General features: G+C 45.3%; 2 protein-coding genes across 2 annotated transcripts in view; one reads left to right on the top strand and one right to left on the bottom strand.

Moving 5' to 3' along the window:
- The window catches only part of lrrc45 (leucine rich repeat containing 45), a 164,712-nt gene that overhangs the window by 15,640 nt on the left and 135,503 nt on the right, over positions 1–13,569 (top strand). The window lies entirely within an intron of this gene.
- On the bottom strand, positions 10,652–13,438 carry LOC306842222 (uncharacterized protein; the record flags this gene model as incomplete). The annotated part of the gene is made up of 2 exons (XM_079372346.1): positions 10,652–12,982; positions 13,238–13,438. The coding sequence occupies 2 exons, from the start codon at positions 13,436–13,438 to the stop codon at positions 10,652–10,654; spliced, it is 2,532 nt and encodes an 843-aa protein (XP_079228472.1).

Genomic DNA, 13,569 nt, shown 5'->3' with positions numbered 1-13,569 from the left:
AGCCTTCTCGCGCACATCTCTCGCTGGAAATACAGGCTTTGCTCCAGCGTAAAGACTTGGTTCTTCATGTGGTTGTTGAGAGAATAGAGCTCTCTCTTGGCGAGCTGTAATTTTTCCTTCAGCTGCTTCACTGTCACCTGCCACACTTCCTCGCAAGCGTTCAGTTTCTGCGTGGCAGTTTCCTCCATGAGACGGAGCATCTCTTTGTGGCTTTGCTCCGCGGCGGACAGCCTCGCAGCGCTCTCCTCTCTCAGAAAGCGCAGACTTTCCTCGAGAAGGGATGGCTCTTTTCCCGTTGGTGTTTCACCTCCGTTGAGGTCCTCCTCCTCTTGTTGTTTGGCCGTACTCTTCTCCCCGCAGCTATCTTCCTTTTCAGAAAGCGTTGCAGCGTCCTCGTCTGCAAGGACGGGCGGACTGTCCTCGGAGCTCACTTCTTTCTCCATGGAAGCTCTGACTTCACACGGTGCTCCCTCCATCTGTCTCACTTTCATCTGCCACTTCTCCTCACAGTCCCTCAGTTGTTTGATAGCGTCTCCCTCTTTGACGCGGATCACCTCCTCATAGTGTTCCTTCATCACACATATGTCCTCTGCCTGAATGCGAATACTTTCCTGGAGAGTTACGATTTGTCTCTCCAGTCTGAATTTTTCTTCCCCGTCTTTGACCGTGGCTTGCTTCACCTGTTGATCCAGCTGTTTCACTTTCATCTGCCAGTCCTCAAACGTTTCCTTCAGTTTTTTGGCAGCATTGACCTCTTTGATGCTGATCACTTCCTGGAACTGATCTTTGATGGCAGAAATCCGGAGAAAATTTTCCTCGCCTTGATTATGCAGATCTTCCTCAAGAGAGACGATATGATTGACTTGCTTTCTGCGTTCATTCCTCATTTCTTTCAGCTCCTCCTTCATACGGTCACTGAGGGACTGAGCAGCTTCCAGATTTGTTTTAAGATCAGTTATTTCTTTCTGCTGTTCTTTGCTCTGCTCCTGAAAGGATTCCCTCTCCACCTGGGATTCATGCTTTAGCTTATTGATGATGGTCTTTGTGATTGCTTTGTCCTTCTCATTCTTCTCTCCGTGATTATACAGATCTTTCTCAAGAGAGGCGATTTTATTGACTTGCTTTCTCCATTCATTCTTCTTATCTTTCAGCTCCTCTTCCTTACGGTCACTGAGGGACTGAGCAGCTTCCAGATTTGTTTTAAGATCAGTTATTTCTTTCTGCTGTCCTTTGCTCTGCTCCTGAAAGGACTCCCTCTCCACCTGGAAGTCCTTCTGTAACATATCGATGATGGCCTTTGTGACTGCTTTTTCCTGCTCAGTCTCGCTCTTCAAGCTTTGCATGTCCTCAGAGTGGCTTCGCATCTGCTCAGCCAGCGTTGACTTCTCCTCCCTCAGGCTCTTGTTCTCAAGCTCAAGCTTCTTGATTGTTCTCAGACTTGAGCGATTAGCTTCATAGAACATAACCAGGAGTGGTTTGGGAGACGTTGCAATGTATTGTCCTTTTACGTAAGATTGTGCAATTTCTTCATTGGATAATGCGGAGGCATCCCACAAGCCAAAACTTGGTGATTGTCTTTTGTTTTGCTCCATTTTTTTTTATTTTTAACTCGTGTAAAGTGTGTTGATGAATGTATTCCTTGGTTCACTCAGTGTTTGTTGCTGTGTGTCAGATCAGTCGTCCAGATCAAAGGTCTAATGAGAAGTCTCTTGAGATGATTAATAAGAAAACCCTTGTGATGTCACTTGTGATGTCACAGATTTTGACCTTTCATCTTTAAATAAGCCTTAACCAATAGAGCATGTTGTTTATTTTTAAATTTTGGCCCCATTAGTTTGGAACTTGACTGTCGCTTAGCAACCGAAACATTTCCCTTAGTAAGTCACTGTGATTGGCTGTTGTGTGTAAGCAGCCCCTGATTGGTTGTTTGATTCAGACTTTATTAAAAAACAAAATCTGGCAGAAGGCGACAGGAAGTTCTAACTGAATTCAAGCAAACGTTGTCATAGCAACCTTTTAAATCCTAAACATTCTCCTCACAGGGTCCCTGTGATCGGCTAGTTATAAGAAACCTAAACTTGATTGGTTGTTTGAGTCAGACCTCATAGCTGTGTCCCATTCAAGATTCAAGACACATTCAAGACATATTCAGATGTCCCCCATCAGATGTCACAGGTCAAAAAATAAAGACATACAAAGCAGGATGCTCACAGATCAGAAACACACAAACCTAAAGAAACGTTTGAATTAAATATTAGAGACAAGTAAAGATCCAAATATCCATTCATCAATTCATGGCGACTGTTTTTCCCAATTCAGGAAAATTCAGAGATAATTTCTGTTGTAATGACGACCAACTCTGCTTCTGCACCCTGAACCTGAATGTTTAATTCTGTTTATTAAAGAATTATACAATGATAAAATACATTTTTAATCAAATATCTGAAGGTACTGTGTTTCGTTCTCCGGGTATTTCTGCCATCTATATTTTTAAATCGTTATATTGAATCCAATTATGACCCAAGTATTTGAAATTGAATTGAACTGTGAGGTCGCGGATAAAACCCAGCCCAGAGCCCAGCAACAACAGGAAGTCACTGCAACAACATTAAAACAATAGGTACATTTTCAGAATAAAATACTCGGAACAATCACCGTATGTCTCCGTTTTTGTATTTTAAATGGTTTTTGTACGATTTTAACATCTATCATATTATATTGGTTTCCTTTGTTTTGGCACCTCGGCCGTCCGTCTGATGGATGAGGGTGCACGGAGCCTTTAAGTGTAAAAGCACAAACAATGAGCCAATCTTTCATTCACAACAAACGTGCTGTACAACACTGAGGTATCTTTGATTTACAGTCGGATGAAACGTTGGTTACCAACGTGGCGTTCTTGCCCCTCTTGAGGGCGCCAAAGATCTCAGGAGGAGGGCTTGTTCTGCACAACTAAACTCTAACTAGATAGTTTCTACCAACATGTCTGTTCTAAGATTACACCAGAGAATAGACATTTAACAACAATCAAAGTGTGTGTCCGTTAGTTTACAGTCATGTCCTGAGCGGCTCAGCTTTTTCTGAGATTTCAGTAGAAAGGGCTCCAAGTAAAAATAAAATAAAAAGTCACTTTGATATAAGTCTCCAACCGTTTCAAGAACATGTTGTCTCAACACACAACAACATGACAAGACTTCAATCTGAATTAAATACCGACGTACAACAGAGCGGGGACATTTTGAAAATTAACGCAGAGATAAAACAATTTGACCAGCTGTTTTGGAATTTGCACCTTTTTGTCTTTTTTCCAGCTCTGTACATTTTTAAATAACATTACACATCTTCATTGACATTGAATAGATTAAAAAAAAAGGTTATTCTGAAATAACAGCATTTTCATGTAGAGCTACATTTTAGGTAGCTGTGGTCCGACTAAAAGATAAGCTGCATTTAATCTTACGGTCGATTCTACTCAAAAAGTTGTTCTTGAAAAATATATTCTTGTCCAGAGAAGTCATCCTTCTGTTTTTACTCACAACATTTTCTCATCTTTTGCCACTAAAAGCACAAACTTTGTAAATCAATGTTTTTGCTGAATCGATACCATCTGGACTTTTCACCCACGAGCTGTGGTTGTTTCACCACCGGGCCTTCTGATAGGACGCGGTGGGCTTTGCACGCTCAGTCCTTGTCCATGTTTTGTTCACGATGGAGCGTATTGCACAGAAGTTAAAACATTTTACCAATTGGAGGACAACTGGTGTCCTACTATCCTGAGCTGCAGTCCCTACAGAGACAGGAGTGTGTTTCAAACAGCTGCAGAAATGTGTCCTCCTTGTGAAGCTCCTGGACGAGCGTGAACTCTCAGAATCCTGTGAAGTGAGGATTTAGTGAGCACACGCTCTCCTCCTGCGCTGCTAAAATTTACATTTTATTTATAGAGCGCTTTTCAAAAACTCAAAGACACTTTACATGTTAAAAACAAATACAAGTATACAGGATAAAAAGAAAGAGCAAAAATACATACATAGTTAAATTGATATAAATGATGCGTGATACAGAGATCAGTGAGGTGACAGGTTGGAGGCCGTGCGGAACAGGTGTGTTTATAATTTGGTCTTGAAGGTGGTCGGGTCGACGGTGTCACGAATGTGTTGTGGGAGTGAGTTCCAAAGGGAGGGGGCGGCAACAGAGAAGGCTCTGTCCCCCCAGGTTCGGTGCCTGGTCCTAGGGACGGTCAGGAGGTTTGCATCGGTGGAACGGAGGGTACAGGATGGCGTGTAGGGGTGGAGCAAGTCTGTAAGGTGTTGGGTCCAGCCAGGATGGCAAAGTTCAGGCTGTGTATGTTTGGAGAACTACAACAAAAGACTCTTTATCCCAGCATGCCTTGCAGGTACTCCCAGAATGCTTTGCCACACCTAACACAGAGGTGTGAAGTCTGGGAGGTATAAAGCCGGCCATGTCTCATTGTTCTCTCTCTTTCAAACGTCGTCTGGCGACGTCCGAGGATACCCAACTCTGTTCCTGTTTCCAGCACGCTGCTCTTTGTTTAAGTTTTGGCGCGCAGCTGATCCAAGGCCTTGAAGCACACCGACGTCCTAATTTCCGAGCCTAGATCATCCACTTGAACGCATCTCAGAAGTATAGCGTTCTATTTCTCCCGTATCAAAACGGTATTGAGAGAGACTGTAAGGATTACGTCTCGTTCCGTCCTTTGAAGAAAGGACACCCACGGAGATCACCTCGCTCGACGGAGGACACGACGGCCCTGCTCAACCCCACTGGACACGCACCGCCGTCACCTTACAACTGCAGAAAGGCCGCTCCAGAACCTCTTTTCTTCCTTTCATCAACCGTGGACAAACGGTTACAAGTGAGGCTTAACTAGGTCTGGGCAGTTAGATATAGAGAGTGTGTTTAATAACTGAGTTATTATTGGGAAACGGTGATAATATTTGCTTGGTGTTTGACCACTGTGTCTTAGATTTTACCAGAGTAAAATCTCTTTTGTTCTCCTTTATTTGTGCCGCTGTGTCCCATGTGTTCATCTGTGAGCTCCCACGTCATAACCGGGTAATAGACTCACTATCAGAAAGACTAGTGTGAACGCCGTCTGATACAAATCCGGCCACTAGCTTCTGGTACGCGACGTAAACTGTGCTCTGAGTTGTGGTGAGCTCCAGTCCGAGATTGAGCTGTCGAGGTGCGTTGTTTTCTCTCGCTCTCTCGCCTTTACACACACACCTTACGGTAGACGCACACACATAGAGACCTGTGGCTTTCCAGACGCTGCAGAAACGTAGATCACGTTCTGTGTCCGCCATCACGTGACCGCGCGTGGTCGTCGCCATTTTGTCTGTCTCTGTCTGTCTGTCCCCCCCCCTTTTTCTCTCTCTCTCTCTCACTCTCTCTCTCACACACACACACACACACACACACACACACACACACACACACATGTGCCACGCTTGTTTGTTTTGTTTGTTAATTGTAGTTTGGCTTATGATGGTTATTTGTTTGATTGGGTTTCATTGATTTACTTGATGTTGCTTTGTTAAATAAATTCTATTATATCTTAAAAAGTCGTTGTTTGTGATCACTGTGAATTTGCTTTGTGACTTAGGCTGGGTGAAAGGGCTTTGTGTTCGGATTTCACACCTTCAATTAAATACAGATTATTAATTATTAATGATATTGGTATTTAATTAAATAATTTGAGACTGATATTGGTAATATTTTGGTTGTTCCCTGTTTACAGGGTGGTGCCCCGAGGTTTATTAAACGCAGTTTAATAACAATTATTGATTTAGATTAATAATTAAATAAACTTAATTATTAATTTATTTTGACAATCAAATTTTACTTCATAAAACCCAACATAACCGTTGGTCAGGTATTCGCTCCTGAAAATTCCCAACATAATGATGCATCCCGTGTGAGGCCCTTAATAAACCAGCTTTGTTACATTGTTTGTTCACAGTGATCCAAACTAAGGAAATTCTCTTTTCTTTGGGAGATTACTTTTTGTTGTTTTTAAAGCAAAGCAAACATCAAGTTGTGTGTTAGTTGTGCTGCTGCGTGTTGACGAGTGAGTAGTTTAATAATTTTTGTGTGCTTATTGTTGTTGGAGACAACAAGTTAGCCATTTGTTTAGTCAGGAGTGTAACTTTAAAATTGTTACAGAGCCAGCTGCCTGAGAGGTGTGTCTTCCCCCAATCCTCAAAAGGACTTGAGGTGTGAATGTTCGCACCTAGCTGCCAGGACAGACTGCACTGATCCGGTTTAGAACCGTAGGTCAGAATTGCCTCCTGCTGACTTTTTATCTTGCAGCTTCACAAACAGTAATCCACTAAGGTATTCTGTTTTACCACATCAACATTAACATTAACATGGGTACCAAAACTTCTTGTGAGCCAGGAGCTAAGACTCCTTTTGGATCAGACCACCACACATCACCAAAAGAAACTGTTGCTGGTCTGACGCAGCTCTCCTTAGAGGGGATTGCCAACCTGATCAGCTATTTCATTAGCATTTGTAAGGACACCTTGAGAAAGGTAGGTGACCAGGCCAACCCCCGAGCCAAGATCACCCCCAACAAAGACAGAATGTCTGCGAAAGACATTCAGCAGTCAGGGACCAAGGCCCCCTGTGGATCACACAATCCACCCCCTCAGGTTGGAGTTGCAGGTTTAAACCACGTCCCTTTAAAGGTCAACAGTCTGAACTCCTCCACCCTCAGCACAGGCGAAGATAAATTAAATGAGTCGGTTGAGTATATAACTCATCGAACAGGGAAACCACAGTACACATCTTCGAATGTTCTCGGCCAACTTCTCCTCCCTTTTCAGCGCAAATCATATTTGCAGCAAAAGAGACACCAGGCACAGCTCGCCCAGGTGCAAGAAGATAACCAGATCCTAAAGGACGGCTTCAAAAGGATGCAGGACCGACTTAAGACCTTGCAAGTCGAATGCAAGGCCCTGCAGGAGGAGAATAAAATACTGCAAGAAAGCTGCAGGTTAGCCAGACGAATGAAAGAAAGTGTCATGGTACCCGGAATTCAGGAGGAGCAGGTACGCACCGCAGCCCCCACGCCAGCTGAGGAAGCCCTACACAAGGGATGGGATACTGAACCAGATCCCTGGAGGAAGGAGACAGACATGTTGGACGACCAGAGGACTTATGAGTCTTCAGACGACTCGGGCAACTCCCACCAGGCTGTTACTCATGGTTTACGGACCAGACAGAGTGTCAGCGCCTCAGTGGAGACACTCCAGCCAGAGGTCCAATCCCTGCCGAAAGAGAACAAATCTCTTTGTCAGCACCGACAAACTGCCAAGCAGAAGGTGTTAGACACGTTTGAATTAATTCAGGGAGCCACGTCGTCAGGATACGACTCTGATCGTGCACCAAGCCCCTTAAAAAATCAAACGCCCCTGCTGAAAAAGCTCAGTAGAAAACCGAGCAGCCAGGTTAGTCTAATGACTAAACAAAGTCTTGTTCCCCCTGTCAATCCTGAACAGAAAGATTTTGACTGTAGAGCCCCTCCCTTTGACAAAACGCTCCGGTATATTGACAGCTGCCACACCTTTTCACACCTTCACAGGTTTGAATCACCCCATGGGAAGGGGGGTGACATCTCAGCCCCCTCAGGCAGAGATTACAGCAGGCCCTCTCCTACTACCTGCAGGTTCCCACACATACACCCTGAGCGTCACAAAGGTGACGTAGCACTTGAAGGCAACAAATTGCCTCGTGCTATGAAGCAGTCCAAGAGACCACGTCACCGGCAGAGAAGACGACAGAGCCAGGGGGGTGAAGGGTTGAGCCAGCCGTAGGGTAGGTTCCAGCCTGAGGAGTCAATCACTGACAGACCTGAACAGAACTCTCGGGATGACCGAAGCCTAAGACAGAAGGGTAGGTATAACCAGAGTTCCCAAGAGGAACTCTCGGGATGGCCGAAGCCTAAGTCAGAAGGGTAGGTATAACCAGAGTTCCCAAGAGCTTCATAAGGAAGCAGGTCTCGGCAGTGAAATGACTAGCACAATTCCGAGGGGGGTGATAGATGGGGTAAGACAGTGTCAGGCCTCCAGCCCTTACAAAGAACCAGGTTCTGACTCCACATTGGGGAGGCGGGAGTAGCTCCCATTTCAAAATCCAGTCACTCTACTCACGCTTTTGTTGTTGTTGTTTTTGTTTTGTTTTGTGGCCTCACACCCATAGTGAGACTCTACATGTACATGTACATTACGCACTGACATGCCACAAACACACACAGGCTTTCTCCTGCCCAGTCAAGGAGTTAGCCCACACATCTACACATGAAACTCTTCTCTTTCTCTCTTCCTCTTGTTTGTTTGTTTCATGTGTTTTGTCCAAGAATGCACCTTGAGCAGCAATGCTTCGCTAATGTCTGATTATGTTTTGATGTTTAGCGTTAGACATAGTTAGACAGTCTGCCCAGACTTTGCCTCAATGTCTGCCCAGACCAAATGCCTCTTGAATTTATGGACTGTTTGCCAAATTAACTTTTGTACAAGTATCTCCAAAGCACGTGGACTGGTGGCCCATAGTGCCCTGAAGACCATGACCTGCATCCCGCTCTTCAGGCCAGGGGGGATGTTGGGTCCAGCCAGGATGGCAAAGTTCAGGCTGTGTATGTTTGGAGAACTACAACAAAAGACTCTTTATCCCAGCATGCCTTGCAGGTACTCCCAGAATGCTTTGCCACACCTAACACAGAGGTGTGAAGTCTGGGAGGTATAAAGCCGGCCATGTCTCATTGTTCTCTCTCTTTCAAACGTCGTCTGGCGACGTCCGAGGATACCCAACTTTGTTCCTGTTTCCAGCACGCTGCTCTTTGTTTAAGTTTTGGCGCGCAGCTGATCCAAGGCCTTGAAGCACACCGACGTCCTAATTTCCGAGCCTAGATCATCCACTTGAACGCATCTCAGAAGTATAGCGTTCTATTTCTCCCGTATCAAAACGGTATTGAGAGAGACTGTAAGGATTACGTCTCGTTCCGTCCTTTGAAGAAAGGACACCCACGGAGATCACCTCGCTCGACGGAGGACACGACGGCCCTGCTCAACCCCACTGGACACGCACCGCCGTCACCTTACAACTGCAGAAAGGCCGCTCCAGAACCTCTTTTCTTCCTTTCATCAACCGTGGACAAACGGTTACAAGTGAGGCTTAACTAGGTCTGGGCAGTTAGATATAGAGAGTGTGTTTAATAACTGAGTTATTATTGGGAAACGGTGATAATATTTGCTTGGTGTTTGACCACTGTGTCTTAGATTTTACCAGAGTAAAATCTCTTTTGTTCTCCTTTATTTGTGCCGCTGTGTCCCATGTGTTCATCTGTGAGCTCCCACGTCATAACCGGGTAATAGACTCACTATCAGAAAGACTAGTGTGAACGCCGTCTGATACAAATCCGGCCACTAGCTTCTGGTACGCGACGTAAACTGTGCTCTGAGTTGTGGTGAGCTCCAGTCCGAGATTGAGCTGTCGAGGTGCGTTGTTTTCTCTCGCTCTCTCGCCTTTACACACACACCTTACGGTAGACGCACACACATAGAGACCTGTGGCTTTCCAGACGCTGCAGAAACGTAGATCACGTTCTGTGTCCGCCATCACGTGACCGCGCGTGGTCGTCGCCATTTTGTCTGTCTCTGTCTGTCTGTCCCCCCCCCTTTTTCTCTCTCTCTCTCTCACTCTCTCTCTCTCACACACACACACACACACACACACACACACACACACACACACGTGCCACGCTTGTTTGTTTTGTTTGTTAATTGTAGTTTGGCTTATGATGGTTATTTGTTTGATTGGGTTTCATTGATTTACTTGATGTTGCTTTGTTAAATAAATTCTATTATATCTTAAAAAGTCGTTGTTTGTGATCACTGTGAATTTGCTTTGTGACTTAGGCTGGGTGAAAGGGCTTTGTGTTCGGATTTCACACCTTCAATTAAATACAGATTATTAATTATTAATGATATTGGTATTTAATTAAATAATTTGAGACTGATATTGGTAATATTTTGGTTGTTCCCTGTTTACAGGGTGGTGCCCCGAGGTTTATTAAACGCAGTTTAATAACAATTATTGATTTAGATTAATAATTAAATAAACTTAATTATTAATTTATTTTGACAATCAAATTTTACTTCATAAAACCCAACATAACAGTTGGTCAGGTATTCGCTCCTGAAAATTCCCAACAAAGGTAAGAGGGGGCCTGAATTATCAACTGAAAAAAAAAATCCAGTAGAATTAAATAAGGAGCTCACTCTGAAGACATGCGACCCCTCCCAGGAGCAGGACATCAGCGGCACTTCTCTTCCAGCGTGGCCACACGCAGCAAACCAGCCACCAAAAACTCATTAAAAGTATCAACAACAAAAAAAGGAAATATGAGGCCGACCAAACACTCCCATCTTCACCCCAATTTGTCACAATCACGCACGATTAGATGGAGAAGGAAAGGTTGAAGCTGTGTCTTCTCCTTGTTTGCTCAACTCCAAACAAGATGCACACTACAGACATCAAATGTTATTGTTTATTTTAATTTTATTTTTTTAATTTTTTTAATTTTTTTATTTTTATTTTATTGAGTATTTAGCATTTTTCTGTGTATATGCAGTCATGGATGAAAGTCAGCAGGTCTAGGCTGGTCCAGGCTTTTTCCTATTTTCAACGCTGCGTTCTCCACGCTCAGGAGACACAGGCTTTCCTGGAGAGATTCGATGGCCGTCTCCATTCCTGCTTTACATTCGTCAAACTCCTTCTTGGATGTCTCCAGCTCCTCCTCCAGCTGTTTCACCCTCATCTGACCGTTTTCCTCACACTCCTTCAGTTTGGAAGCAGCGACCTGGTCTCTGAGTTTCATCACGTCTCTGAAGTCGCTGGACGCCTCGTACTGGTGAGACACGCAGGTTTCGAGAGTGAAGATTTCGCTCTTCATGTGGTTTCTGAGATCTATAACTTCTCTCTTGGAAATCTTTAACAGTTCCTTCAGCTGTTTCTCTGTTATCTGCCACTTCTCTTCGCGATCCCTCAGCTTCTGCGCCGCGTGCTCTTCTTTGAGAGTGAGCACCTCCTTGTAGCGCTCCTCCATGACGGCGAGCTTGGCTGCGTGCTCCCCTCTCAGAATGCGCAGACTGTCCTCATGAGAGGCGATCTCTCTCTCTAATTGTTTCCTGCCTTGGTCATGAAGTTCACTCATGGATTCCTGAACGCGCAGCGTGTCTTTAAGAGATGCGATCTCGCTCGCCGCTTGCTCTCTGCACTCGGTGAGTTCTCCCCTGCACACCTTTAACTCCAGCTCCAGCCTCGTCACCTTCATTCTCAACTTTTCTCTGTCGTCCCTCGCTTTCCTGCCGGTGATCTCTCCGAGGTCGGCTCCCTCTAAAGAAAGCCTTTCAGCGTTCTCTTCCATCATGAGACTTTCGTCCCTGTTGGAATCTATTTCAAGCTGTGTTTTGCCTTCATAGAGTTCCAGCTGTGCTATCCTCATCTGCCACTTCTCCTCACAATCCCTCAACCTGTCGGCGGCATTTTGCTCTGTCAGACTCATCACTTCTCTGTGGTGCTTTTCCATGTCAGAAATCTTTGTGGCGTACTCCTCTCTGAGCAGGCGCTGAGTTTCCTCCACAAGGTCCATTTGTCTCGTTATTTCCGTGCTGTCTTTTTGAAGCTCTGAAGCGTCCCCGTCCTCGCAGTCGCTTCCCGTGTCCGAACAGCCTTTAGCCTTCACGTCTCTCAGAATGCTCAGACACACCTGGAGAGTGAAGATTTCTCTCTCCATCTGGGCTTTGCCTTCGTTGGCCTCTCTCACGATCCCTTGCATGTCCTCGGCGAGCTGTTCCACTCTCACCTGCCACCTTCCGTTGCACTCCCTCAGCTTTGTATCTGCGTTTTCCTCCAAGAGGCGGGTCGTCTCCTCGTAACGCTCTTTTGCATCATCGAGCCTTCTCGCGCACATCTCTCGCTGGAAATACAGGCTTTGCTCCAGCGTAAAGACTTGGTTCTTCATGTGGTTGTTGAGAGAATAGAGCTCTCTCTTGGCGAGCTGTAATTTTTCCTTCAGCTGCTTCACTGTCACCTGCCACACTTCCTCGCACGCGTTCAGTTTCTGCGTGGCAGTTTCCTCCATGAGACGGAGCATCTCTTTGTGGCTTTGCTCCGCGGCGGACAGCCTCGCAGCGCTCTCCTCTCTCAGAAAGCGCAGACTTTCCTCGAGAAGGGATGGCTCTTTTCCCGTTGGTGTTTCACCTCCGTTGAGGTCCTCCTCCTCTTGTTGTTTGGCCGTACTCTTCTCCCCGCAGCTATCTTCCTTTTCAGAAAGCGTTGCAGCGTCCTCGTCTGCAAGGACGGGCGGACTGTCCTCGGAGCTCACTTCTTTCTCCATGGAAGCTCTGACTTCACACGGTGCTCCCTCCATCTGTCTCACTTTCATCTGCCACTTCTCCTCACAGTCCCTCAGTTGTTTGATAGCGTCTCCCTCTTTGACGCGGATCACCTCCTCATAGTGTTCCTTCATCACACATATGTCCTCTGCCTGAATGCGAATACTTTCCTGGAGAGTTACGATTTGTCTCTCCAGTCTGAATTTTTCTTCCCCGTCTTTGACCTTGGCTTGCTTCACCTGTTGATCCAGCTGTTTCACTTTCATCTGCCACTCCTCAAACGTTTCCTTCAGTTTTTTGGCAGCATTGACCTCTTTGATGCTGATCACTTCCTGGAACTGATCTTTGATGGCAGAAATCCGGAGAAAATTTTCCTCGCCTTGATTATGCAGATCTTCCTCAAGAGAGACGATATGATTGACTTGCTTTCTGCGTTCATTCCTCATTTCTTTCAGCTCCTCCTTCATACGGTCACTGAGGGACTGAGCAGCTTCCAGATTTGTTTTAAGATCAGTTATTTCTTTCTGCTGTTCTTTGCTCTGCTCCTGAAAGGATTCCCTCTCCACCTGGGATTCATGCTTTAGCTTATTGATGATGGTCTTTGTGATTGCTTTGTCCTTCTCATTCTTCTCTCCGTGATTATACAGATCTTTCTCAAGAGAGGCGATTTTATTGACTTGCTTTCTCCATTCATTCTTCTTATCTTTCAGCTCCTCTTCCTTACGGTCACTGAGGGACTGAGCAGCTTCCAGATTTGTTTTAAGCTCAGTTATTTCTTTCTGCTGTCCTTTGCTCTGCTCCTGAAAGGATTCCCTCTCCACCTGGAAGTCCTTCTGTAACATATCGATGATGGCCTTTGTGACTGCTTTTTCCTGCTCAGTCTCGCTCTTCAAGCTTTGCATGTCCTCAGAGTGGCTTCGCATCTGCTCAGCCAGCGTTGACTTCTCCTCCCTCAGGCTCTTGTTCTCAAGCTCAAGCTTCTTGATTGTTCTCAGACTTGAGCGATTAGCTTCATAGAACATAACCAGGAGTGGTTTGGGAGACGTTGCAATGTATTGTCCTTTTACGTAAGATTGTGCAATTTCTTCATTGGATAATGCGGAGGCATCCCACAAGCCAAAACTTGGTGATTGTCTTTTGTTTTGCTCCATTT

The sequence above is a fragment of the Symphodus melops genome, assembly GCF_947650265.1.
Source record: "Symphodus melops genome assembly, chromosome: 21".
Classification (NCBI taxonomy): domain Eukaryota; kingdom Metazoa; phylum Chordata; class Actinopteri; order Labriformes; family Labridae; genus Symphodus; species Symphodus melops.
Note: the sequence above shows the minus strand (reverse complement) of the source record. Positions and strands in the feature narration are given on the sequence as shown.